The sequence below is a fragment of the Oncorhynchus tshawytscha genome, linkage group LG13 (genome assembly GCF_018296145.1).
Source record: "Oncorhynchus tshawytscha isolate Ot180627B linkage group LG13, Otsh_v2.0, whole genome shotgun sequence".
NCBI lineage: Eukaryota > Metazoa > Chordata > Actinopteri > Salmoniformes > Salmonidae > Oncorhynchus > Oncorhynchus tshawytscha.
Window position 1 is genome coordinate 43,375,842 of NC_056441.1, and position 27,933 is coordinate 43,403,774.

The 27,933-nt window shown below is 41.9% G+C and overlaps 1 protein-coding gene across 1 annotated transcript; it reads right to left on the reverse strand.

Moving 5' to 3' along the window:
- Positions 1-154: 154 nt before the first annotated feature.
- Positions 155-27,933, reverse strand: LOC112266638 (small conductance calcium-activated potassium channel protein 2-like). Its single transcript, XM_024444302.2, has 9 exons — positions 26,744-27,933; positions 26,143-26,238; positions 25,559-25,840; positions 16,550-16,671; positions 11,532-11,673; positions 1,400-1,510; positions 1,033-1,160; positions 719-788; positions 155-583 (listed from the first exon to the last, which is right to left on the reverse strand). Exons 1-9 carry the CDS (start codon positions 27,599-27,601, stop codon positions 359-361), a joined length of 2,034 nt encoding a protein of 677 aa, XP_024300070.1. The 5' UTR covers positions 27,602-27,933; the 3' UTR covers positions 155-358.

Genomic DNA, 27,933 nt, shown 5'->3' on the forward strand with positions numbered 1-27,933 from the left:
GTTAGGTTCACATTAACCACTTTTACACACACAGACTGATCATTTAGATCATATTCTTTGTTTAATTAGTTAGAACCTGCATTTTATTTATTATTTTATTTTTTATTATTTTATTTATTTAACCTGCAGTTTTCATTTTTTTTATTACATGTTTCAGTGCAAAAAAAAGTGTTACCATTTTGGGCCCTCACCAGTTTGCATCCCTGATGTAGCCTTATTTCCTGCCTAAAATTTATCTAATTTCATTCTAGCCTGACCTAAATCTCATAATTATCCTGATCCCAACTGTTCCACATCACTCTCTACCTCTTCCCGTGATGATGCACAACTCATACCTGCCATTTTCTTGCTATCTTACCTATCCTGCCCTCCCATTCTCCGTGTCTGCCTGCTCTTCCCTCTCCCTTAGCAGGTGGCGGATGGAAGAGTTCTGTGTGGAGAGGGTGCTGGAGAGGAGGGGTATCAGGGTCCTGAAGCCTTCTCTCAGCTCCTCCACATTCTGCTGCAGACTGTTTATGTGTGTTTCCAGGTCCCCTCGTAATCCACTCACCTCGGACAGCATGTCATACATCAGATTCTGCATCTACATGGGAAAGAGGTGCAGAGTGGTCCAAGAACGAGGGGACAATGAGAACATTTAGAAAGTTGATTGCTACTTTCTCTAGAATATTGGTTGCAACAGTAGCGGGTGAACCTATGGGGTGACTGCCCGTCCCACCTTGCAGAGATCCACAAGCGTGTTGGCCTGGTCAGCCAACTTCCTCCTCTCCATCTTCACATCACGCAGCCTGGGGATATTTAACATTCAGAAATAATCACAGGACAGGTACAACAAATTGAAAATATAATTCATGATGACCAGAGAATGACAATTTCTATATTACAGTTCTATATTACAGTTGGGGTTTCACAAGTTCTAGAGTTGTAACACCTGGGCATGTGATGTAATGTGTGACCGTATCGATATCTCAGGAGAATATCTAAGCTGATTGGTGGGTTACTTGGGGAAGTGTGTTCTGATTGGTGCCTTACTGGTGGATGGCGAGTAGTAGCTTCCTCTGGTGCATGCGTACTCTGCAGTGGTCTCTCTTCCTGGCAAGCTTGGTGTGTTTGTAGATCATCCAAGTCTCTCTCAGTACATTTGCTGCAGCAATTTTTATCTGGAAGAGAACAATTGTTTCCTCGTCCAACACTCAGTTTTCTATGGATGCGTCCCAAATGGCTCCATATTCCCTACGTAGTGTATTACTTTAGATCGGTGCACTGTTATATAGGGAACAGGGTGCCATGATTCATACAACTACAGGCCACCATTGACTGTATCTCACATCACATGTTAAGTCAAGGTTCCAAAGACCACTATTGAATACATTCACATGTTAAATCAGGTGAGTTTTACCCCTTTTGTAAAGTGGGAGTCCATCATGAAGTTGTGGACATGTTTCTCTGCCCTAGTCAGCTCCAGTTTCCTGGCAACCACAGCAACCACCAGCACTGTGCAACCAGCCCCCTGTGTGTTTGTGCGCACGTTTGTGAAAGAGAAATAAACAAAGGTTAAATGCCCAGTGCAGTCAAATATATTTCCATATTAGGAGGTTGGAATAATACTGTGAAATTATGATACTGCCCTCACTGGAGTAACACATTTTCTCTGGACCTCTGCAAGGTCTATGCGGCTGCATGCCTATTGAATCGATGATAGGCTTTCTGTGGTGCCAGGGCATGTATAGCATTGCTTTAGCTTATCGATAAATGTTTATTGGTCGGCCTATTTGGTCATAATTTCACAATGTTAGACTGCTGGCTGGTGGCAATAATTGAATTACTTATTCAGTAATTCAAGTTGTAAATTCAATATATTTTCAATGCAACAGTATACTAATCAGCTACCAATTCATTTTTTTCCTTTTTAAAAATATACACCTGTCCTGTATAGGCTACCTGAACCTGCATGACATAAGCCGTCCTTGCACTTTCTCCGAGCTTGGATAAAGTTATTGTGCGTAAAACCAGTCTTAATGCCAAATAATAGTCAGTCCACCTTCAAAACACTAGTTTACTAGGGAGTGTTTAATTCTGTAGTGTAATAGCTATACCTATATACTGTATTTAGCTTCTATTTATAAGAATTACACATCAAATAGCCTAACAATGAGGAAAAAATTGCCCTGCACACAATTTAAACTCAGTCTTGAATGAGGCACGCCAAGATATATCAGAGATAAGGGACTGTTGATATTGCAATCACACAACTCAACGCCAGTTCACCAGTATAAACAAAATCGCAAAACACTTATTTTGTTCAAGCCCTCAAAAACCACTCAAGATGATAATCTGTTTGTATCTACCAATTTATTGGCTGTCCAGTATCCAGATGATCTGTCCCCAGAGCTTCCTATACAGTTATTCTCTTTCCGTAACGTGTTGAGGCCGGCAATTAAGGAGAATGAGAGGCTAAATGAAAGATTTTGCAGAACTGCTGTATTTGAATCAGCACTTGCTTTCTGCCCAGTTTCCCTAATGTTGTTACGGCAATCACGCTGTTATACCATCCCTGTAACTGTAGCTTCTAAACTAGAACTCTAAAGAACTACCTAAGAAGAATTAGGCTCTTGGTCTGTTATGCGCTTTTGAATCAGAGTAAGCTCCCCTAATTGCATTGGCGCTGTCGTATCCTTGACCAAGGAATTTGTTCCCCTTATACTTTTTCTGGCCTGAGGAACTTTTTCAGTCACATTCCTGAAGCCCAAGAAACAAACAATTAGCTTCCTCCTAGTACATATGGAAATTAAAAAGGTTTATGAATAACTTTTTGGAGGGTTACTGTCAAAATGAGTTATTAAATAAAAAAGACTGATGACAGAGCTGTTTGAAAAGACCGCCTGAAATTTCAGCCTGCTTTGGTGGGATGGACTTTTGGCCTGCCTGGTGAATTAGTTAATAGACCAATACAAAAAGAGTTCCAAAACGCTCTGCCAATGACAGCTAGTTATCAGTTTCCCCCTCCCCTAAAAAGCTATTTTTGACCATTTTAATTGAAAACAATCACAGTAAGGTACTTAATTGTTACACAGAAGTGATTTGATATTGAGATAAAAACAGCTGCATTGGAAAAGTAGACTGTGCTAATGACCACAATTACAGTGCTTTCAGAAAGTATTCACACCCCTTTTTTCACATTTTGTTGTTACAGCCTGAATTTTAAATGAAATAAATGGACATTTTGTATCACTAACCTACACACAATACCCCATAATGTCAAAGTGGAATTCTGTTTTTAGAAATTTTTAAAAAGTAATACAAAATGAAAAGCTTTTAATGTCTTGAGTCAACTTTGTTATGGCAAACGTAAATAAGTTCAGGAGTAAAAATGTACTCATAGTGTTTTAATGACTACCTCATCTCTCACTGAGTCAAGCAGTGAATTTCAAACACAGATTCAACCACAAAGACAAGGGAGGTTTTCCAGTGCTTCGCAAAGAAGGGCACCTATTAGTAGATGGGTAAAAAAGACAAAAGCAGACATTAAATATCCCTTTGAGCATGGTGAAATTATTAAATAAACTTTTGATGGTGTATCAATACACCCAGTCACTACAAAAATACTTCCTAACTCAATTGCCGGAGAGGAAGGAAACCGCTTAGGGATTTCACCATGAGGCCAATGGTGACTTTAAAACAGTTACAGAGGATGGAGCAACAACATTGTACTTACTCCACAACACTAACCTAAATGACAGCATTAAAAGAAGGAAGCCTGTACAGAATAAAAAATATTCCAAAACATGCATCCTGTTTGCAATAAGGCACTAAAGTAAAACAGCAAAATATGTGGCAAAGAAATGAACTTTATGTCCTGAATCCAAAGTGTTATGTTTCAAGCATGGTGGTGGCTGTATCCTGTTATGGGTATGGTTGTCATCGGCAAGGACTAGGGAGTTTTTTTTAGGATAAAAAGAAACGGAATAGAGCTAAGTAAAGGCAAAATCCTAGAGGAAAACCTGGTTCAGTCTGCTTTCCAACAGACACTGGGAGACAAATGCACCTTTCAGCAGGACAATAACCTAAAACACATGGCCAAATATACACTGGAGTTGCATACCAGTACGACATTGAATGTTTCTGAGTGGCCTAATTACAGGTTTGACTAAAAAAACTTGAAAATGGCATCTAGCAATGATCAACAACCAACTTGGCCAGGTGAGTGAGACCTGTCATTCAGGGTACACCTGTTTAGCTATAGGTTTGTTGCCTGTTTTGCATGTTATATTGGCATTCATTTGTGTCACATGTCAGTTTGCAAACAATGTAAAAACAAATTTATTGAGTGAATAAATTGCATACAAACATGGTTTCTTACTTGCTTTCTTGAGTAAGGCAGTTCCAAAATGCAGGTTTTTCAGCCTAGCTCAGGGCTTTCTGTGGTGGAGGGGCAGCCAGGTGAAAATACAGACCATAGGCGTTGGTAATCTTCTTTAGTTGCACTGTGATTGGTTCAGTGTTTGGTAACTCATGGGGACACTACGTCACTGCAGAATCTACAGGGAGAGCTTGGCAGTTCAAGCCCCCTTGGGTGCTGCCATAGAAGTGTCCATCCAAGAACTCTAAAAGTTGTTGGCCACAGATAAAATTATGCAAAATCACGTTATGTCTACCATAGCTTTGGACTGATCATGTCAATCATCATGAATCACATCGACAATCTCCTGGCAAATCTTTTTAAATCCTTGTCATATGAAGAGAAATTATAAAACGTATCGATGCTCAACTGCCATTGGACATAAACATTACACAACAATCATTATTTTGCTTCCTCTGCCTGTTATTCAGTGGCGAGGGTGTGTGGTCCAAGTCTGGGTTTAAGGATTTAAAACATACAGTGCCTTGCGAAAGTATTCGGCCCCCTTGAACTTTGCGACCTTTTGCCACATTTCAGGCTTCAAACATAAAGATATAAAACTGTATTTTTTTGTGAAGAATCAACAACAAGTGGGACACAATCATGAAGTGGAACGACATTTATTGGATATTTCAAACTTTTTTAACAAATCAAAAACTGAAAAATTGGGCATGCAAAATTATTCAGCCCCTTTACTTTCAGTGCAGCAAACTCTCTCCAGAAGTTCAGTGAGGATCTCTGAATAATCCAATGTTGACCTAAATGACTAAGGATGATAAATACAATCCACCTGTGTGTAATCAAGTCTCCGTATAAATGCACCTGCACTGTGATAGTCTCAGAGGTCCGTTAAAAGCGCAGAGAGCATCATGAAGAACAAGGAACACACCAGGCAGGTCCGAGATACTGTTGTGAAGAAGTTTAAAGCCGGATTTGGATACAAAAAGATATCCCAAGCTTTAAACATCCCAAGGAGCACTGTGCAAGCGATAATATTGAAATGGAAGGAGTATCAAACCACTGCAAATCTACCAAGACCTGGCCGTCCCTCTAAACTTTCAGCTCATACAAGGAGAAGACTGATCAGAGATGCAGCCAAGAGGCCCATGATCACTCTGGATGAACTGCAGAGATCTACAGCTGAGGTGGGAGACTCTGTACATAGGACAACAATCAGTCGTATATTGCACAAATCTGGCCTTTATGGAAGAGTGGCAAGAAGAAAGCCATTTCTTAAAGATATCCATAAAAAGTAAAAAGTGTCGTTTAAAGTTTGCCACAAGCCACCTGGGAGGCACACCAAACATGTGGAAGAAGGTGCTCTGGTCAGATGAAACCAAAATGGAACTTTTTGGCAACAATGCAAAACGTTATGTTTGGCGTAAAAGCAACACAGCTCATCACCCTGAACACACCATCCCCACTGTCAAACATGGTGGTGGCAGCATCATGGTTTGGGCCTGCTTTTCTTCAGCAGGGACAGGGAAGATGGTTAAAATTGATGGGAAGATGGATGGAGCCAAATACAGGACCATTCTGGAAGAAAACCTGATGGAGTCTGCAAAAGACCTGAGACTGGGACGGAGATTTGTCTTCCAACAAGACAATGATCCAAAACATAAAGCAAAATCTACAATGGAATGGTTCAAAAATAAACATATCCAGGTGTTAGAATGGCCAAGTCAAAGTCCAGACCTGAATCCAATCGAGAATCTGTGGAAAGAACTGAAAACTGCTGTTCACAAATGCTCTCCATCCAACCTCACTGAGCTCGAGCTGTTTTGCAAGGAGGAATGGGAAAAAATTTCAGTCTCTCGATGTGCAAAACTGATAGAGACATACCCCAAGTGACTTACAGCTGTAATCGCAGCAAAAGGTGGCGCTACAAAGTATTAACTTAAGGGGGCTGAATAATTTTGCACGGCCAATTTTTCAGTTTTTGATTTGTTAAAAAAGTATGAAATATCCAATAAATGTCGTTCCACTTCATGATTGTGTCCCACTTGTTGTTGATTCTTCACAAAAAAAATACAGTTTTATATCTTTATGTTTGAAGCCTGAAATGTGGCAAAAGGTCGCAAAGTTCAAGGGGGCCGAATACTTTCTCAAGGCACTGTATGTCTGAAAGTGTCTCTTTTCCAAGCTTAAAAGGATAAACATTCACACAAAACACCATGGGCCAGAAAAGGTTGAATCCATTGGCCATGCTGTCAATCCAGCATGACTTCTGCCGCGATCAAAACAACTGGGAACTATGAAATCTCAGACTTAGTGGGTTTAAGGTAACTGGGACTCGGGGAAAAAACTATCTCTGACTGGGAAAATACATTTTCAACGGTCATCCAACTCGGAATTCCAATTTTGGAACTTGGGCCTCTTTCTAGTAAGATCACTGACGTCATGATTCAACCTTGTTTTTTTGCAGAGTTCCCAGTTGTCTTGAAAGCACCATAAATCCAGAGAATGACAGATTTTGATGACAAAATCTGCCCTCAAGAAGGACTGCCGTGCCACCTTCCTGTTCAAGTGAGCACACCACAACAATGGTGAGTCCAAAAATGTCTTGTATGCTGCTGCATAAACAATGTAATATGCCAGAGAGATACAGTGGGGCAAAAAAGTATTTAGTCAGCCACCAATTGTGCAAGTTCTCCCACTTAAAAAGATGAGAGAGGCCTGTAATTTTCATCATAGGTACACTTCAACTATGACAGACAAAATGAGAAAAAAAATCACATTGTAGGATTTTTTATGAATTTATTTGCAAATTATGGTGGAAAATAAGTATTTAGTCAATAACAAAAGTTTATATCAATACTTTGTTATATACCCTTTGTTGGCAATGACAGAGGTCAAACGTTTTCTGTAAGTCTTCACAAGGTTTTCACACACTGTTACTGGTATTTTGGCCCATTCCTCCATGCATCCTCTAGAGCATGTTTTGGGGCTGTTGCTGGGCAACACAGACTTTCAACTCCCTCCAAAGATTTTCTATGGGGTTGAGATCTGGAGACTGGCTAGGCCACTCCAGGACCTTGAAATGCTTCTTACGAAGCCACTCCTTCGTTGCCCGGGCGGTGTGTTTGGGATCATTGTCATGCTGAAAGACCTAGCCACGTTTAATCTTCAATGCCCTTGCTGATGGAAGGAGGTTTTTACTCAAAATCTCACGATACATGGTCCCATTTATTCTTTCCTTTACACGGATCAGTCGTCCTGGTCCCTTTGCAGAAAAACAGCCCCAAAGCATGATGTTTCCACCCCCATGTTTCACAGTAGGTATGGTGTTCTTTGGATGCAACTCAGCAATCATATGACATTCTACCAATCTTCTTCTGGATCATCCAAATGCTCTCTAGCAAACTTCACTGCACTGGCACTGCAGAATTTGAGTCCCTGGCGGCGTAGTGTGTTACTGATGGTTGGCTTTGTTACTTTGGTCCCAGCTCTCTGCAGGTCATTCACTAGGTCCCCCCGTGTGGTTCTGGGATTTTTGCTCACCGTTCTTGTGATCATTTTGACCCCACGGGGTGAGATCTTGCGTGGAGCCCCAGATCGAGGGAGATTATCAGTGGTCTTGTATGTCTTCCATTTCCTAATAATTGCTCCCACAGTTGATTTCTTCAAACCAAGCTGCTTACCTATTGCAGATTCAGTCTTCCCAGCCTGGTGCAGGTCTACAATTTTGTTTCTGGTGTCCTTTGACAGCTCTTTGGTCTTGGCCATAGTGGAGTTTGGAGTGTGACTGTTTGAGGTTGTGGACAGGTGTCTTTTATACTGATAACAAGTTCAAACAGGTGCCATTAATACAGGTAACGAGTGGAGGACAGAGGAGCCTCTTAAAGAAGAAGTTACAGGTCTGTGAGAGCCAGAAATCTTGCTTGTTTGTAGGTGACCAAATACTTATTTTCCACCATAATTTGCAAATAAATTCATTAAAAATCCTACAATGTGATTTTCTGGATTTTTTTTCTCATTTTGTCTGTCATAGTTGAAGTGTACCTATGATGAAAATTACAGGCCTCTCTCATATTTTTAAGTGGGATAACTTGCACAATTGGTGGCTGACTAAATACTTTTTTTGCCCCACTGTATGTATACTGTAGCTAAGAAAGTAATACTAAGTGTGTGTTGTGTAGTAAGCTGTTAGTAGTCTATGTGCCTCACCCTAATAATTTGGTCCCTTTCCCCCTCAGAACTGACATTGTGGTGCACATGTAGCCTATAGCCTGTTTTAGAGAAATGTCATCATCGAATATTGTAAGAGCTTTCTTTTTCTGCTTACCGTAATTTCCGGACTATAAGCCGCAACTTTTTTCCCACGCTTGGAACCTCGCGGCTTATACAATGACGCGGCTAATTTCTGGATTTTTCCCGCTTTCACAAGATTCATGCCGCCAAAAAACTGAGCACCGTCACATAATGTGACGTAAATCGAGCGCGCTCAAACTTACCATCATTCTGATTACGGTAGTCATTTTGTCACCCTCATGGCAAAGACACAGAGAAATGCATATGATGCAGCTTTCAAGTTGAAGATGATCGATCTGGCTGTTGGAAAAGGAAATAGAGCTGCTGCACGGGAGCTTGGCCTTAATGATTCGATGATAAGACGTTGGAAACAGCAGCGTGAGGAACGGACTCAGTGCAAAAATACCACAAAAGCTTTCAGAGGGAAGAAAAGCAGATGGCCCGAACTAGAAAATGAGCTTGAAAACTGGGTCAACACACAGAGAGCAGACTGCCGAGGTGTTTCAACTGTGCAGATCCGACTGAAAGCCAAAACAATCGCCACCGCAATGAAGTTTGAGGATTTTAGAGGTGGACAATCGTGGTGTCTAAGATTTATGAGACGTAAAGGCCTGTCCATCAGGGTACGGACGAGTCTGTGTCTGCAGCTCCCTCCCGACTACGAGGAAAAAGTTTCAAACTTCCGCAAATTCACTGATGAAAAGATAGCGGAGCATTCCATCAGCCCGCACAACATCATAAATACGGATGAGGTTCCTCTGACGTTTGACCTGCCTCTCACTCGGACTGTCAACAGGAAAGGCGAATCATCCGTCACGCTGAAAACAACTGGGCATGAAAAAAACGCACTTCACCTGTGTTCTGAGCTGCACGGCATCGGGAGAAAAGCTTCCACCGATGTTGTTTTTTAAACGCATGACGATGCCAAAAGAATAATTCCAGAGAGAAATTTGTGAAAGTCAACAAGAAAGGATATATGACGGAAGGCCTAATGCATGAATACGGAGTGTTACGGCAAGCGACCGGGAGGATTCTTTCACAAGAACAAGGCATTTCTCGTGTTGGACAGCATGAGGGACCACATAACAGATTATGTGAAAGAAGCCATCAAGATGACAAACTCAATTCCAGCTGTGATTCCTGGGGAAACAACTAAGTATTTGCAGCCACTCGACATCAGTGTAAATTGTGCATTTAAGGTGGCGCTCTGTGTTCAGTGGGAGGCTTGGATGACAAGTGGAGAGAAATCCTTCACTAAAACGGGCCGCATGCGAAGAGCAACTTATGGTCAAGTCTGCCAGTGGGTCCTGACAGCGTGGAGCATTGTCAAAAAATCCACTATCATCAACGGGTTTCGAAAGGCTGGACTGCTGCGTGTTGAAGAGGGCAGCATGAGCTCAGCGTGGAATTTGCCTCCGGATGAAAGTGACGAGAGCAACAATGACAACGATCCAACATCGGATGAAGCAATTCTGAGGCTATTCAACTCCGACACCGAAGGAGATGACTTCAGTGGTTTCAGTGCACAGGAGGAGGAAGATAGTGACCAATGACTTTCTTGGTAGGCTACTGTTTACGGCTATTTTTTACATTTTTGTTACAAGCCGTGTTTCGTTAAAGCCTATTTATTTTTGTTACAAGCCGTGTTTAGTTTAAAAGCCTATTTATTTATGTTACAAGCTGTGTTTAGATAAAAAGCCTATTTTTTTTACAAGCTGTGTTTTGTTTAAAGGCTGTGTTAAGTTAATTTGTTTCAATGTACCGGTAGGCACCTGCGGCTTATAGACATGTGCGGCTTATTTATGTACAAAATACATATATTTTTTTAAATTCAGTGGGTGCGGCTTATATTCAGGTGCGCTTAATAGTGCAGAAATTATGGTACATGCCCCCTTTATTTATCCTACGGTTCTGACTTGGTGTACAGGGAGAATACTGTAAGAACGGCCCATGTTCTGAATTCGGTCGATGTACATTTCATAACTGCTGAACAAATAGTTATATTGACTACGCCCATGTTAGTTCGCTTATTAATGTCTTAGTCTAAATTACGGATTACCTCTTATCTGCTCGTCGTTCCCTTATGCCATAGTTTGTACCTCTCAATTGTTATAGGCCTATTGCCTACATCATTTTAGGCAATGTTGGAATTATTTAATTGTTTTGCTGACTTTGTGTATTATAATTAGCTCGTGCTTTTCTTGACGAGGAGATAGTATATAATGTTGTTGGGTCTGTAACCATGTTTCCCATTCAAATACTTGTTTTCAACAAAAAGTTCAGTAATAGACCCATGCAATTCCATTGCAAGGGTTGTTTTGTTTGCACAATGCGCTGTCTGTGCGTCGGTATATTGTATATAAAAGTGGATCCTCATGATTGTATTTTCCTTATCAACTTAAACAAATCCACAAGGAGTCAGTAGTAACCACATTTGTTTAAGCAAGTCAGGCATATCAGCTATGATTTTAAAAAAATGAGGTAAATGAGGCTGATTGAACTGTTTCGCTGCCAGACAAGGCTCCGCTGATAGCAAGGTGTAGCGGTGGTAAGGATTCACTGCATGGTGTTGAAGAAAAGCTCTGCTGTTGGGACAGCTTTATGTAGGCCCTAAACATTTCTAAAAACCCTTTTCACTTTTTCATTATGGGGTATTGTGTGGAGATGGGTGAGATTTAAAAAAATATTTAATACATTTTGAATTCAGTCTGTAACACAACAAATATGGAATAAGTCAATGGGTATGAATACTTTCTGAAGGCACTGTACCTGCCCATCCCCTTCAATTTTCTTTAAAGATGTCATTGAATTATTCCCACGCACCTACAACAAGTTGACTCCGCTGTGCGAGAGCATTTCCTATTTTGCAGAAACTGCTTACCATGATGCCAGTGAGTAGACAGATGCTGCGGCCACAGTAGGTGTGGGGAACAACATCCCCGTAACCAATGGACAAGAAGGTGACCGAGACCATCCACAGGGCCTCCATGTAGTTACTGCTCAGGTCCTTATAGTTGTGGTGTCTATAGGACAGGGGAGGGATGATGGTTCAGCTTTTCCCCTGTCTTGTCCACTCATCATATTAACATTAACATTTAACAAATAAACTAGTTTCAGTCTAGGAGTATGATATTTGATTGTATTTGTTATATGACTGACAACTTATGATGGGCCCATCTGATGTCAGCCACAGCAAAGATTGGTCCAAGTCATCATAGTCACCAAGGCCGGGATTCATTGAAAGGTGCGTTGCAGCATGGCGCACTGTACTACCGACAATGCATCTTTTAAAGGTAATTTCCCAGATGTTTGCAGAGATTGCATTCACAGTAAACGTTGCGGATGTCGGCTGAAGTATAAATGACCTTTTAAAAGGTGCATTGTCTGTAGTGTAGTGTGCACTGCACCTTTGAATCAGTGTTAATTTTGGCACTCTTTTTTTAGATTTAGTCTAATTTTTACTAAAATATCATTAGGTCAAATTTTTGTCATTTGAATAATGATTAAGTCTAGTTATTGTCAAAATGACAAAAACAGGGAACCTCCCGGGTGGCACAGTGGTCTAAGGCCACCTTGGTTCGAGCCCAGGCTCTGTCGCAGCTGGCCACGCCCGAGAGGTCCATGGGGCGACGCACAATTGGCCTAGCGTCATCCGGGTTAGGGAGGGTTTAGCCGGTAGGGATATCCTTGTCTCATCGCGCACTAGCGACCTCTGTGGCGGGCCGGGCGCAGTGCACGCTGACCAGGTCGCTAGGTGTACGGTGATTCCTCCGACACGTTGGTGCGGCTGGCTTCCGGGTTGGATACGCGCTGTGTTAAGAAGCAGTGCGGCTTGGTTGGGTTGTGTTTCGGAGGACTCTCGACCTTCGTCTCTCCCGAGCCCGTATGGGAGTTGTAGCAAGTTAGTAACTACTAACAATTGGATACCACGAAAAAGGGGGTGAAAATAATAATAAAAAAAATTAAGAATGACAAAAACAGTGGGCAATTTTTCAACTAAATGCCCTTTAATTTTAGTCATTAACCTATAGTAAACATAAATCACTGAATTCTATGTGCACAAACATACTACTTTTCTCCCTAACAGCAGAAATATGAAAAAACACAAGAATAATATTATATTCACCTATATAAGAATTATCTGGCCATGTAAATTCCTAATTCAGCCTACAGCACAGCACAGCACATTACATACAAAACAAACAGACACACACAAGCAGAGAGAGAAAGAGAGAGAATCACTAGAAGGTGCCGCAAAGTAGTATGTTTCACCTCCATCACTCGGTCGCGTCATTGCCATTGTTATCAATGTTCCACATGGATGTCCAAAAGTAGAATGGGTGCTAATGACTTTGAACGGGAGCTAATGACTGTTTCGCCCAGTGATGTAGTCGAATCACTGAACCTCAGGTCCCAAGTCCCCAAGTCCGAGTCACCAATGGTCGAGTCACGAGTCCCTATGGCTAAAGTCTGACTCCCAGTGAACGAGTCCTGGTCCAAGTGCTCAAGTCTGAGTCCACATTAAAGGTGCAATATACAGAAATCGCTCCGCCATTTCCTGGTTGCAAAAATTCTAATAGTTTGCCTAATTTTAGTTTATGTGACAAAACAAGCCGTCGTTATGTGGAAAATCATTGTACCATCTAAACCACTGTGAAATATATTTTGTAGGGATGCACAATATATCGGTGAACATATCAAAATTGGCCGATATTAGCTAAAAATGCCAACATCGGTATTGGCCCGATCTAGTTTAACGTGATGTTAAAAACCGATGTCAAAGCTGCCGTGCATACCTATATAACATGCACTACACTTGCAACACAGCATCCCTAACCTGGCCCACAATGTCTGCTGTGTGGATCGAGCAGTCAACAAGTCGAGCAGTCATTTGAAAGAGTAAGAAAGCCAAGAAAATGGAATACATTGCCCTTGACAATCAACCGTTCTCTCACCTGGGTGATGTTGGCTTTTGCCGACTGGTCGAGCACCGGTACACACTACCAAGTGCGCTATTTTTCAGATGTTGCCCTACCAGAGTTGCACAGTAATAGCGTTATTGCTATTAGCTTCACGACATACATACTATGGAATGCCGTTTGGGTCTTTGCGTGTCAAAAAACATACAGTAGCACTGTCAAAGCTGTACAAAAAAGTCTGCAAACAAGGAAACACCAGCAACGAACAATGTGTTTATAATACCGCGTTGGTAATAAAGCATCATTTGTTTGACTGCAACTTCTGGGGTAGCTAGCTTTAGCTTGGTACCTAGCTAGCACCAATACAACCAGCCTGAAAACAATGACCAGTAGAAATTGCAGTCATTTTCATTATTCTTAGCAATGATTTAGGAATCTTCGTGAGTAAGTATTAGCTAGGTTGCCACTTGTTGTTCGCCTATTGAAATTGAACTTAATTTCATGAAAATAAATAACTAGCCAGCTACTTAACCCTGTTGCCCAAAGCTAACGTTAAAAGCAGCCTGCTAGCTTTATCTGGCTAGTGAGGCTTGACTGGACCGGGTTATGTGTTGTGAAGCTAGCCACAATAAGAATTACGCACAATAGTGGAATTTGCGGTTTGCCTTCAAAATAAAAGTATGACATTGACAGTGATGCAAATGAATACAAATAGTAGAATTATGCCATACTTTTATTTTGAAGGCTAACCTCAATGTCCACTATTGTGGCTATTCCATATTGTGGCTAGCTTCATATAGATGGGTCCGACCACCATTAATCAAATAAGAACTGGCTTATAAATGAGGGTTATTTTAGATGACACCTAGCTATACAGTTAGCTAGCTAACTATAGCTACTGAAACAGATTGTCGTTTTGCTGTGTTTTTGGGGAAGAACATTGTTTGCATCCATGAGCTAGTTATTTTTTTTAATGACCAGCACTGAAGGTGGCAAGACAACTTTATCAGCATCATAGCATACGTGTCGATGAATTGTTGTGACATATGAAATACGAGTGATAGTGTAATCAATGTGTAGTAACTACGCAAAAACATTTATGAATGCGTTAAATTATTTTGTGACGTGTAGTCATATTCAGGTCCTGATTGGTCAACAAGTTTATTTGACATGTCAATTAGTGTTATTTGACGTGTATCGTTTTTGACATGCAAAGACCAAAATGGCCTGCCATAGAAATCCTGGTTGAGAATGAAACGACTGTAGAAATGAACAACGAAACAGCACAGCAAGTAAGTGAAAGAAATAGGTTTTGATTATGTTTTACTGGTAATGGGGACATACGTAAATGCCAACAATTTTTTGGGGGGGTCAGTGGTGTGTGTGTGTGTAACCTTTACTTAACTAGGCAAGTCAGGATAAGAACAAATTATTATTTACAATGACGGCCTACCCCGGCCAAACCCGGACGACGCTGGGCCCTATGGGACTCTCACTGCAGGTTGTGATAGAGCCTGGATTCGAACCAGGGACTGTAGTGACGCCTCTAGCACTGAGATGCAGTGCCTTAGAACGCTGCATCCATGTCTGTGTGTGTTAACTATTTAAATGTACTAGAATGCTTAAAAGACCGCAACAATTTTAAATATCGGTTATCGGTCTAGTTTTTTTTTGCCAGGAAAATATTGGATATTGGTATCGGCCAAATATGTCATATCGGTGCATCACTAATATTTCCCATAACCAAAAATATTGTATTTTCAGCTGTTTCACTCTGGTATACAAAAACAACACTGAAGAACGGGAAGCATAGAAATAGAGCATATCTTCCGCTTCTTAGACTTGATTTCAATGAGAATGATAGATCTATAACTCAACATTTCTATGTGCATTTGGTCAGGTCGCCCAAAAGGTTACACATCGCTTTAACTCAAAATAGTTATTTACCAATTCAGAAATAGTGTAGTGGTAAGATACATTTTGTCAATAAATAGTTTGCTATCCCTTTTCCTTTCTTTCTGTTCCACCAAAATGTTTGTATATACGCTACTGATAATGTTCCCAGAGCCAGGTTCAGTTGAAAAACTTTCTTGAACATTGCAGACAGAAATTCCATGAATAGAGCCGACATAGAGTATGTCTTTCTATTGTGCTAATGCACAAAAGAAAGAAAAAAAAACGTAGCGCCAGTATTATGAGTCATGTCTTTTCAGCAGTAGAATTAAACTGTTTTTTTTTCTGAGTAAAAGAGGGAGACTTGGCAACAGAATCTGTGTATGAAATGCAGTGGGAAATGTGGGAGGGTTGAGAGAGAGACAGACTACTTTTCCATAGTCTACTAAAGAGAAAGGAAAACATAGCTTGACTGTTATTTTACAATTAAACTCAATGCAGCTATTGCTTTTGATTTCGTAAAGCAGCTTGTGTTTCTTAACCAGGCCAAGGCTTGCTAATTAGAAGGCTGGTGGTGAAGCAAGAGAGTCGCCTGCGCAATGTGTAGGCAGGCTATAATCGGAGGCCGAGCCAGAGCAGAGCCTGGCTGCCTGTCTGTCCACAGTGATTGCCTCCCTGCAGCTCACCACTGAAGTAGCCTGTGTTTGCCGGTTGAGTCCATCCCACTGCTGAACAGAACTGCACTGCGCATCTGTCCTGTTATTTGAGCTTATCACCGAAAAGCTCTCAATCTCTCCAAAATCTCTTGCCCAGTCCATTTAGTAGTCAGATTTTGGTCACAGAGATAATTTTGTCTTGTCTCATTTTAGTCAACTGAAATTAAAAATAATTTTTGTTTCTTTTTTTCTTTTTTCTAGGTCTATTTATTCAGTCATCAATTGCCACTGAAAAATAGGTATTTGACGAATATTGTAGAGTAATATTTTAGTTGACGAAAATAACACTGCTTTTAATGAATCCTGGCAAAAGTCTGATACCTATTTCCCTCCTTCCTCTCTCTACTCCCTTTCCCTTCTTAGTCACTCACCTCTCACAGACATGTAGGCCCCAGGCAGCAACTAGCCACAGAGAGATGCTGAAGATCATCAACACAGTGCCAGGGTAGATGGTCATCAGGGTTTTGACCACAAAACGGCTGTTGAAGTGGATCTGGATACAAGTCCAAATAATAATAATATCCACAGTGGTAGGGTTAGGGGAAAAGAAGAATAAAAAAATACCCCCCAAAATTTATTTAAATATTTAAAATAATATATTTATAAAAAATATATATATGTATATGGGGGATGGGAAATTATGCAGACAATTACATTGATAGAAGTCATTTGTTTTGTTGCAATATTAAAGCTGATCCACCCTTCCATAAAAAAATACTCACTTAAAAATACAACTTATGCAAGGGTTTTTCTTTATTTTTACTATTTTCTACATTGTAGAATAACAGTGATAACATCAAAACTATAAAATAGCACATATGGAATCATGTAGTAACCAAAAAAGTGTTAAACAAATCAAAATATATGATATATTTTTGACATCTTCGCACACTCTTGGCATTCTCTCAACCAGCTTCAACTGGAATGCTTTTCAAACAGTCTTGAAGGAGTTCCCACATATGCTGAGCACTTTTCCTTCACTCTGAGATCCAACTCACCCCAAACCATCTCAACTGGGTTGAGGTTGGGTGATTGTGGAGGCCAGGTCATGTGATGCAGCACTCCATCACTCTCGTTCTTGGTCAAAGCCCTTACACAGCCTGGAGGTCATTGTCCTGTTGAAAAACAAATGATAGTCCCACTAAGCACAAACCAGATGGCGTATAGCAGCAGAATGATTGGGTAGCCATGCTGGTTAAGTGTGCCTTGAATTCGACATAAATCACAGACAGTGTCACTAGCAAAGCAGCCCGACACCTTCACACCTCCTCCATGTTTCATGGTGGGAACCACATATGCGGAGATCATCCGTTCCCCTACTCTGCGTCTCACAAAGACATGGCAGTTGGAACCAAAAATCTCAAATCTGGGCTCATTAGACCAAAGGACAGATTTCCAGCAAGTGTCTTCTTATTGGTGTCATTTTAGTAGTAGTTTCTTTGCAGCAATTCGACCATGAAGGCCTGATTCACAGTCTCCTCTGAACAGTTGATGTTGAGATGTGTCTGTTACTTGAACTCTGTGAAGCATTTGTTTGGACTGCAATATGAGGCGCAGTTAACTCTAATGAACTTATCCTCTCCAGCAGAGGTAACTCTGGGTCTTCCTTTCTTGTGGCGGTCCTCATGAGAGTCAGTTTAATCATAGCGCTTGATGGTTTTTGCAACTGCACTTGAGAAGAAACTTTCAAAGTCCTTGAAATTATACACATTGACTGACCTTCATGCCTTAAAGTAATGATGGACTGATGTTTCTCGTTGCTTATTTGAGCTATTCTTGCCATAATATGGACTTTGTCTTTTACCAAATAGGGCTATTCTGTATAACCCCCTACCTTGTCACAACACAACTGATTGGCTCAAATGCATTAAGGAAAGAAATTCCATAACTTAACTTTTAACAAGGTACACCTGTTAATTGAAATGCATTCCAGTTGAATACTTCATGAAGCTGGTTGAGAGAATGCCAAGAGTGTCATCTGGGACTAATTTCGTTAGCTTGATGGCTAATGTTAGCAGCTTAGCTAGGTTAGTGTCTCTTTCAAGCAGATTTTAACCCGTCGGTTAAGCGGGATTCTGGAACAAGAAATAGCGATCCTAGCTGTTAAACGCTAACCATGTCGCAGAATCCATGCAAAAACAAGTTTGGTATTTATGTTTAACAAAGATTGGTTTTGCTTTAGTTAATATAAACTAAATGTTTCCAGCATACAGTGGCTTGGCCACTCAAGGACATTCAGAGACTTGTCCCCAAGCCAGTTCTGCGTTGTCTTGTCTTGGCTGTGTGCTTAGGGTCATTGTCCTGTTGGAAGGTGAACCTCCACCCCAGTCTGAGGTTCTGAGTGCTCTGAAGCAGGTTTTCATCAAAGATCTCTCTGTACTTTGCTTCATTCATCTTTCCCTCGATCCTGACTAGTGTTCACCGCTGAAAAACATCCCCACAGCATGATGCTGCCACCACCATGCTTCACCGTAGGGATTGTACCAGGTTTCCTCCAGACGTGCTGCTTGGTATTCAGGTCAAAGTGTTCCATCTTGGTTTCATCAGACCGGAGATTCTTGTTTCTCATGGTGTGAGAGTCATTTAGGCAAACTCCAAGCTGGCAGTCATTTGCCTTTTACTGAGGAGTGGCTTCTGTCTGGCCACTCTACCATGAATGCATGATTGGTGGATTGCTGCAAAGATGGTTGTCATTCTGGAAGGTTCTCCCATTTCCACAGAGGAACTCTAGAGCTCTGTATGAGTTACCATCGGGTTCTTGGTCACCTCCCTGGCCCTTCTTCCCCGATTGCTCAGTTTAACCGAGCGGCCAGCTCTAAAAAGAGTCTTGGTTGGTCCAAACTTCTTCCATTTAAGACCTTCAATACTGCAGAAATGTTTTGGTACCCTCCCCAGATCTGTGCCTCAGCACAATCCTGTCTCGGAGCTCTACGTACAAATTCCTCACAAGTCCTCAACTGGCAGCTTCATTAAATAGTACACGCAAAACACCAGTCTCAAAATCAACCGTGAAGAGGCGACTCCGGGATGCTGGCCTTCTAGGCAGTGTTCCTCTGTCCAGTGTCTGTGTTCTTTTGCCCATCTTAATCTTTTATTTTTATTGGCCAGTGAGATATGGCTTTTTCTTTGCAACTCTGCCAAGATGGCCAGCATCCCGAAGTCGCCTCTTTTACTGTTGATGTTGAGACTGGTGTTTTGTGGGTACTATTTAATGAAGCTGCCAGTTGAGGACTTGTGAGCGTCTGTTTCTCAAACTAGACACTCTAATGTACTTGTCCTCTTGCTCAGTTGTGCACCGGGGCCTCCCACTCTTTCTATTCTGGTTAGGGCCAGTTTGCGCTGTTCTGTGAAGGGAGTAGTACACAGCGTGGTACGAGATCTTCGTTTTTTTGGCAATTTCTTGCATGGAATACCCTTCATTTCTCAGAACAAGAATAGACTGACGAGTTTCAGAAGAAAGCTATTTGTTTCTGGCCATTTTGAGCCTGTAATCAAACCCACAAATGCTGATGCTCCAGGTACTCAACTAGTCTAAAGAAGGCCAGTTTTATTGCTTCTTTAATAATCAGAACAACAGTTTTCAGCTGTGCTAACATAATTGCAAAAGGGTTTTCTAATGATCAATTAGCCTTTTAAAATGATAAACTTGGATTAGCTAACACAACGTGCAATTGAAACACAGGAGTTATGGTTGCTGATAATGGGCCTATGTAGATATTCCATAAAAAATCTGCCGTTTCCAGCTACAATAGTCACTTACAACATTAACAATGTCCACTGTATTTCTGATTAATTTGATGTTATTTTAATAAACAAAAAAAATGGTTTTCTTTCAAAAACAAGGGCATTTCTAAGTAACGCCAAACTTTTGAACAGTAGTGTTTTCACACCCTGATCAGTTTCACCTGTCCTTGTTATTGTCTCCACCCCTTCCAGGTGACGCTTGTTTTCCCCAGTGTAGTTATCCCTGTGTTTCCTGTCTCTCTGTGCAAGTGTATTATCCCTGTGTTTCCTGTCTCTCTGTGTCAGTTCATCTTGTATGTTTCCAAGTCAATCAGCGGTTTTCCCGTTCTCCTGCATTCTCCTTTTTCTAGTCCTCCTGGTTTTGACCCTTGCCTGTTTCTGGACTATGTACCTGCCTGCCTGAAATTTCTGCCTGCCTTGACCACGAGTCTGTCTGCCACTCTGTACCTCCTGGACTCTGATTTGGTTTTGACATTTTCGTCTGTCCATGACCATTCTCTTGCCTACCCCATTGGATTAATAAACATTGTAAGACGCCAACCATCTGCCTCTTGTGTCTGTATTTGGGTCTCGCCTTGTGCCTTGATATGTGTATATGCCAATTATCTGATGGTCCGACCGCATTCTATCCCCTATCAACACTTTCTTCACTTTTGGTGGCAACGAGAATGGCATAAGAAAGAAGTCAAGACGACTAGCTTGATTGAGCCTCCTCCCGGTATATCTCACTAGGTCAGGATATTTAAGCCTCCATATATCGGCTAGTTCCAATTTGAAGGTTAATGAGCCATATCTGTTTATGGTCCAATAACATATTTTAAATCATCCATCTACCTTGCAGATCTGGACAATTTGCACATTCGGATCAAAATTACTGTTAATTAATGTCATCCCCCCCTTTTGAGTTTCTTTGCCCATGAGAGAAGTATATTTTGCACTCACCTTCATCTAAAATTGTTGAATGAGTTTCCTGTAAACAATAGGTATTATATTCCTTCTCTTTGAGCCAGGTAAATATTGTTTTTCTTTTCTTATCTGCTAAGCCATTACAATTATAACTGGCTATATTTATTTCACCATTTACCATAATGAGATACAAGTTACAAATCCATTCATCATATGTTTGTAAATTTACCATTAAAAAGTACCATAGTGATTGAGTGTCCATATAGCTGTACCATGATATTTGCATTGCTAATAAGTAACCCTCCAATTGTTCTCCACTACTCCACCCGCCAAAGCCCCTCCCAAGTTGGGTTGTCATCGCAGTGACCGGTAGACCACCCCCGTCCCCCTGGATCCCTAGGTCCCCCGAAAGGCCAGGACCCATCCTTTGAAAAGAACACACAGTGCCACTCACAGAACAACCGTTAAAAGTATTTCCAATGCTCTCACCTCAATTTGCTTTATATATAGCTATTAAAAAATATGTATATATATTAAAATATCTTGCGTATCTTAATCTCCATCATTTACAATTACTATGCGGAATAATGTCGGCAGTTTGTGCAAAGGATTGTTACCTTTAACCAGGATTGTCCTTGCATCACATTACATTTTTGTCAAGCAATTATTATTTTAGCAAACAATTATTGTGATTCCTCCTATATTTCCCCAAACATCCTTATCCCCTTGCAACAGATGTGGGATACACGCAAGCACGCATGTACGTACGTACGCACGCACGTACACACGCACACACTTACTTACACACTCAACCCCTTTACTCCACAGTCAACCATAAGCTCAGATGCTCAACGGTTGTTACATCCCAGAGCCCAACTCAAGAAAGGACTACTATTTTTTCGTCAGCATGCTCGGCTAGCGAATGCTAGAGCAGCACATTGGATTCCATGAAAATGCAACACCTAGCGTTGGTGTGAGTATCTGCTGGAAGTGTTGTGGAATTCAATGGGCTTTAGCATCGTTTCAACTAACTACTGAACTTCCAAGTCAAAACCATTCTGGCTATTGTACAACCTGAGAATGTAGAGGTCCATTCAAGCCCCCACCATTTCTCCTTTACCCAAATCCAGATAGCCGATGTTCTGAAAGAGCTGCAAAATCTGGACCCCTACAAATCAGCCGGGCTAGACAATCTGGACCCTCTCTTTCTAAAATGATCTGCCAAAATGGTTGCAACCCCTATTACTAGCCTGTTCAACCTCTCTTTCATATCGTCTGAGATTCCCAAAGATTGGAAAGCTGCCGCGGTCATCCCCCTCTTCAAAGGGGGTGACACTCTAGACCCAAACTGCTACAGACCTATATCTATCCTACCCTGTCTTTCTAAGGTCTTCGAAAGCCAAGTGAACAAACTTCTCCGCTATGCAATCTGGTTTCAGAGCTGGTCATGGGTGCACCTCAGCCACGCTTAAGGTTCTAAATGACATCATAACCGCCATCGATAAGAAACATTACTGTGCAGCCGTATTCATCGACCTGGCCAAGGCTTTCGACTCTGTCAATCACAACATTCTTATTGACAGACTCGACAGCCTTAGTTTCTCAAATGATTGCCTCGCCTGGTTTACCAACTACTTCTCTGATAGAGTTCAGTGTGTCAAATCAGAGGGCCTGTTGTCTCGACCTCTGACAGTCTCTATGGGTGTGCCACAGGGTACAATTCTCAGGCCGATTCTCTTTTCTGTATACATCAATGATGTTGCTCTTGCTGCTGGTGATTCTCTGATCCACCTCTACGCAGACGACACCATTCTGTATACTTCTGGCCCCTCCTTGGACACTGTTAATTAACCTCCAGACGAGCTTCAATGCCATACAACTCTCCTTCCTTGGCCTCCAACTGCTCTTAAACGCAATTAAAACTAAATGCATGCTTTTCAATCGATCGCTGCCCGCACCTGCTCGCCCGTCCAGCATCACTACTCTGGACGGCTCTGACTTAGAATACGTGGACAACTACAAATACCTGGGTGTCTGGTTAGACTGTAAACTCTCCTTCCAGACTCACATTAAGCATCTCCAATCCAAAATTAAATCTAGAATCGGCTTCCTATATCGCAACAAAGCATCGTTCACTCATGCTGTCAAACATACCCTCGTCCTACCACCGATCCTCGACTTCGGTGATGTCATCTATAAAATAGCCTCCAACACTCTACTCAACAAACTGGATGCAGTCTATCACAGTGCCATCCGTTTTGTTACCAAAGCCCCATACACTACCCACCATTGCAACCTGTACGCTCTCGTTGGTTGGCCCTTGCTTCATACTCGTCGCCAAACCCACTGGCTACAGGTTATCTACAAGTCTCTGCTAGGTACAGCCCCGCCTTATCTCAGCTCACTGGTCACCATAGCAGCACCCACTCATAGCACTCGCTCCAGCAGGTACAGTGCCTTGCGAAAGTATTCGGCCCCCTTGAACTTTGCGACCTTTTGCCACATTTCAGGCTTCAAACATAAAGATATAAAACTGTATTTTTTTGTGAAGAATCAACAACAAGTGGGACACAATCATGAAGTGGAACGACATTTATTGGATATTTCAAACTTTTTTAACAAATCAAAAACTGAAAAATTGGGCGTGCAAAATTATTCAGCCCCCTTAAGTTAATACTTTGTAGCGCCACCTTTTGCTGCGATTACAGCTGTAAGTCACTTGGGGTATGTCTCTATCAGTTTTGCACATCGAGAGACTGAAATTTTTTCCCATTCCTCCTTGAAAAACAGCTCGAGCTCAGTGAGGTTGGATGGAGAGCATTTGTGAACAGCAGTTTTCAGTTCTTTCCACAGATTCTCGATTGGATTCAGGTCTGGACTTTGACTTGGCCATTCTAACACCTGGATATGTTTATTTTTGAACCATTCCATTGTAGATTTTGCTTCATGTTTTGGATCATTGTCTTGTTGGAAGACAAATCTCCGTCCCAGTCTCAGGTCTTTTGCAGACTCCATCAGGTTTTCTTCCAGAATGGTCCTGTATTTGGCTCCATCCATCTTCCCATCAATTTTAACCATCTTCCCTGTCCTTGCTGAAGAAAAGCAGGCCCAAACCATGATGCTGCCACCACTATGTTTGACAGTGGGGATGTTGTGTTCAGGGTGATGAGCTGTGTTGCTTTTACGCCAAACATAACGTTTTGCATTGTTGCCAAAAAGTTCAATTTTGGTTTCATCTGACCAGAGCACCTTCTTCCACATGTTTGGTGTGCCTCCCAGGTGGCTTGTGGCAAACTTTAAACAACACTTTTTATGGATATCTTTAAGAAATGGCTTTCTTCTTGCCACTCTTCCATAAAGGCCAGATTTGCAGATTTGTGCAATATACGACTGATTGTTGTCCTATGGACAGAGTCTCCCACCTCAGCTGTAGATCTCTGCAGTTCATCCAGAGTGATCATGGGCCTCTTGGCTGCATCTCTGATCAGTCTTCTCCTTGTATGAGCTGAAAGTTTAGAGGGACGGCCAGGTCTTGGTAGATTTGCAGTGGTCTGATACTCCTTCCATTTCAATATTATCGCTTGCACAGTGCTCCTTGGGATGTTTAAAGCTTGGGAAATCTTTTTGTATCCAAATCCGGCTTTAAACTTCTTCACAATAGTATCTCGGACCTGCCTGGTGTGTTCCTTGTTCTTCATGATGCTCTCTGCGCTTTTAACGGACCTCTGAGACTATCACAGTGCAGGTGCATTTATACGGAGACTTAATTACACACAGGTGGATTGTATTTATCATCATTAGTCATTTAGGTCAACATTGGATCATTCAGAGATCCTCACTGAACTTCTGGAGAGAGTTTGCTGCACTGAAAGTAAAGGGGCTGAATAATTTTGCACGCCCAATTTTTCAGTTTTTGATTTGTTAAAAAAGTTTGAAATATCCAATAAATGTCGTTCCACTTCATGATTGTGTCCCACTTGTTGTTGATTCTTCACAAAAAAATACAGTTTTATATCTTTATGTTTGAAGCCTGAAATGTGGCAAAAGGTCGCAAAGTTCAAGGGGGCCGAATACTTTCGCAAGGCACTGTATATCTCACTGGTCACCCCCAAAGTCAATTCCTCCTTTGGTCGTCTTTCCTTCCAGTTCTCTGCTGCCCATGACTGGAACGAATTGCAAAAATCTCTGAAGCTGGAGACTCACATCTCCCTCACTAGCTTTAAGCACCAGCTGTCAGAGCAGTTTACAGATCACTGCACCTGTACCTGTCTGTAAACAGCCCATCTACCTACCTCATCCCCATACGGGTATTTATTTATTTATTTTGCTCCTTTGCACCCCAGTATCTCTACCTGCACATTCATCTTCTGCCGATCTACCATTCCAGTGTTTAATTGCTATATTGTAATTACTTCGCCACCATGGCCTATTTATTTCCTTAACTTACCTCATTTGCACTCACTGTATATACACTTTTTGTTTTCTTTTTTTCTACTGTATTATTGACTGTATGTTTTGTTTATTCCATGTGTAACTCTGTGTTGTTGTATGTGTCGAATTGCTACGCTTTATCTTGTTCAGGTCGCAGTTGCAAATGAGAACTTGTTCTCAACTAGCCTACCCGGTTAAATAAAGGTGAAATAAAATAAATAAATAAATAAAAAAGTAAGTAACTAACATTTGAGGGAGAGGTTGCATAACTTGCATGGTGACAAATGTTGACCTCTGACCTTGTTGAGGGCACCAATGCTGCGCGAGGCGGTGTCTGTGTAGAGTCGGCTGTGCAGCATCAAGGCACGACCCAGGAGGTAGAGTCGCAGGAACATGGGTAGAGCCAGCACGATCTCCAGCTCCGTCTCTGACAGCGTGGGGGACATGGCTTGCCATGACAATGGGAGACCCACTGGGAACGGGTGCACCGCCGCAACAAACAGCTCAAGGGCAATCAGGCTCACCCGCTCCGTTGTCATGGCAATTTGCCAGTCCTCTGATCCGTTGTCATGGATGTAGAGCTAACAGTGATGGGAGTATGGGTACACAGCCATGTCAGAGTTAGAGCATAGAGGAAGTACAGTTAATTGAGAGTGTAGTCAACGTGTAATAAATTATATAATGAGTAGTACCAGACAAGGTTGCCCTCTGTCACCATCTACTTTCCCCATTAGCAATAGAACCTCTACTATAGTATGGTATATAACAAAAAATATTGCAGAGTAGAATGACTTCAAAGTATCTAAGCTGAGGGATCACATAAGCTAGTTTAAGATAGTGAGAGTATGGGCAGTGTAGTAAGTAGTCAGAGAGGTGAAATTACCTGCACCTCACAGATGTGGTAGGCAATGACCAGACCCAGCAGGATGAGAGAGGACAGGCTGATAACAGACTTCATAGCCATAGAGTATATAGAGCTCTGTAGGGGAAACATGTCATGGACACACTTATCTTAATGTACAGTAAGCTTCATTGTGGCAAATATGCCTTATTTTAACAAGTTGGGATTCAATTCAAGGCACATTATGGCGCGCTTGACATTTAAAGGTAATTTCTGATTTATACGATCTCCGCAAACACAGGAACATTTCCTTTAAAAGGCACATTGTCCACAGCGCTCCACAATGATTCCTGGCCACAGTAACCTTAAGTCAGCAACAAATACTGAAGGCCTTCAAATAATGTTCTGTAAGTTTGAACTCAATAATCACCCAGGTGTCCCCAGCAGATCTGGGTTTCAAATAATTGAAAAACCATTTCAAATACTTGATCTGTGCCTGGTTGAACTTGCATGGCTTAAAAAAGCTATAAAAAAGTCCCAAAACTGCAAATTTGGCACTCCAGGCAGACTCAGGCAAACACTCAAAGTATATATTTGAAAATATGTCAAGCATTTGAACCCAGGTCTAGTCCCCAGTGCTGACCTTACTGTAGACGCTCCAGGAGAGCTCTATCTCGGTGATCATGACCACCACTCCAAACATCCCCACAGCGAGTGCACAGTCATTTAGCCTCTGCCTCCTCTCAAACAGCGCCCTTCGGCGGACCAGCCTACAACCGATGCTCTGGGTCTTCTTGTGAGGGCAGTTATGGACACCATCCTTGTGATGCGCACCACTGGTCTCCTCACCTCCACCATAGGCGCCCTTGGCCTCAGACATCGGGTGATTCTTGTCAGAACTGGGTGTTTGGTTGGGGGAAAGTGGCTGGTAGTCATCTTTGGTTGTAATGATGATCTCAGGTAGACTCTGGCGGTCCTGCATCTTCATTGATGAGACCTCTAGCCTTCGACCTCCTTCACTGGGTGGCCCACTTTCTGTCTCCCTTAAGTCCATTTGAGACATGCGGAGTCCTTTGTAGGGTGACTGAGTGGATGTCATGTCCTGCTGGTGCCTCTGTGGGCTTGCCTTTTTGGTTTTACTCCCCCAAATCCGATCCTTGTGCCCTTGTGCATTCTGTTCATTCCTTGCTGGCTTCTTGCCTCTCTTTTCCTTGTGGAGCTCCTTCCCCCTAACCTTTTCCTCATTGTCTCCCCTTCGGGGCGAGGAGCGGGGTGAGGGTGACACATATTGGCAGCCGTTGTAATATGAGAGGGTGGGTGATGACTGGGTTCCATCGAGCCACACTGAGTGATCTCCCCCTTTTTGACATGAGTAGTTTCTTCCGCACTGGATGCCAAAAGCAGGAGGGGGAGGGACCACTTTTGATGGAAGGAGGGGATGTTGCTCCTCCTCCTCATCTCCATGCTGCATTGTCAAGTTCATAGAGGGAGAGGGCTCCATCTAGAGATTGTTACAGTTATTATGTTTGAACAATTTTATGGGGTTTGGAAAGAGACAACTGTGAGAGAGTGCAGCCAGTTTATGGAGTGAAAACAATGAAAATGTATGAGTGGGAAGCATACAAAAACACAAACTCTATTGTAAAAAAAGGGGACGTTGATATGCCTCTGGAATGCTGAGAGTTCACAGAAGACATTCATACTATTCACAGTTCACAGTAAACATGAACACAAACCCACTGGGCAAAAACTGGTTGAATCAATGTTGTTTCGGTGTAATTTCAACCCCCAAAAACTATGTGATGACATTGAATCAATGTGGAAAACTGATTG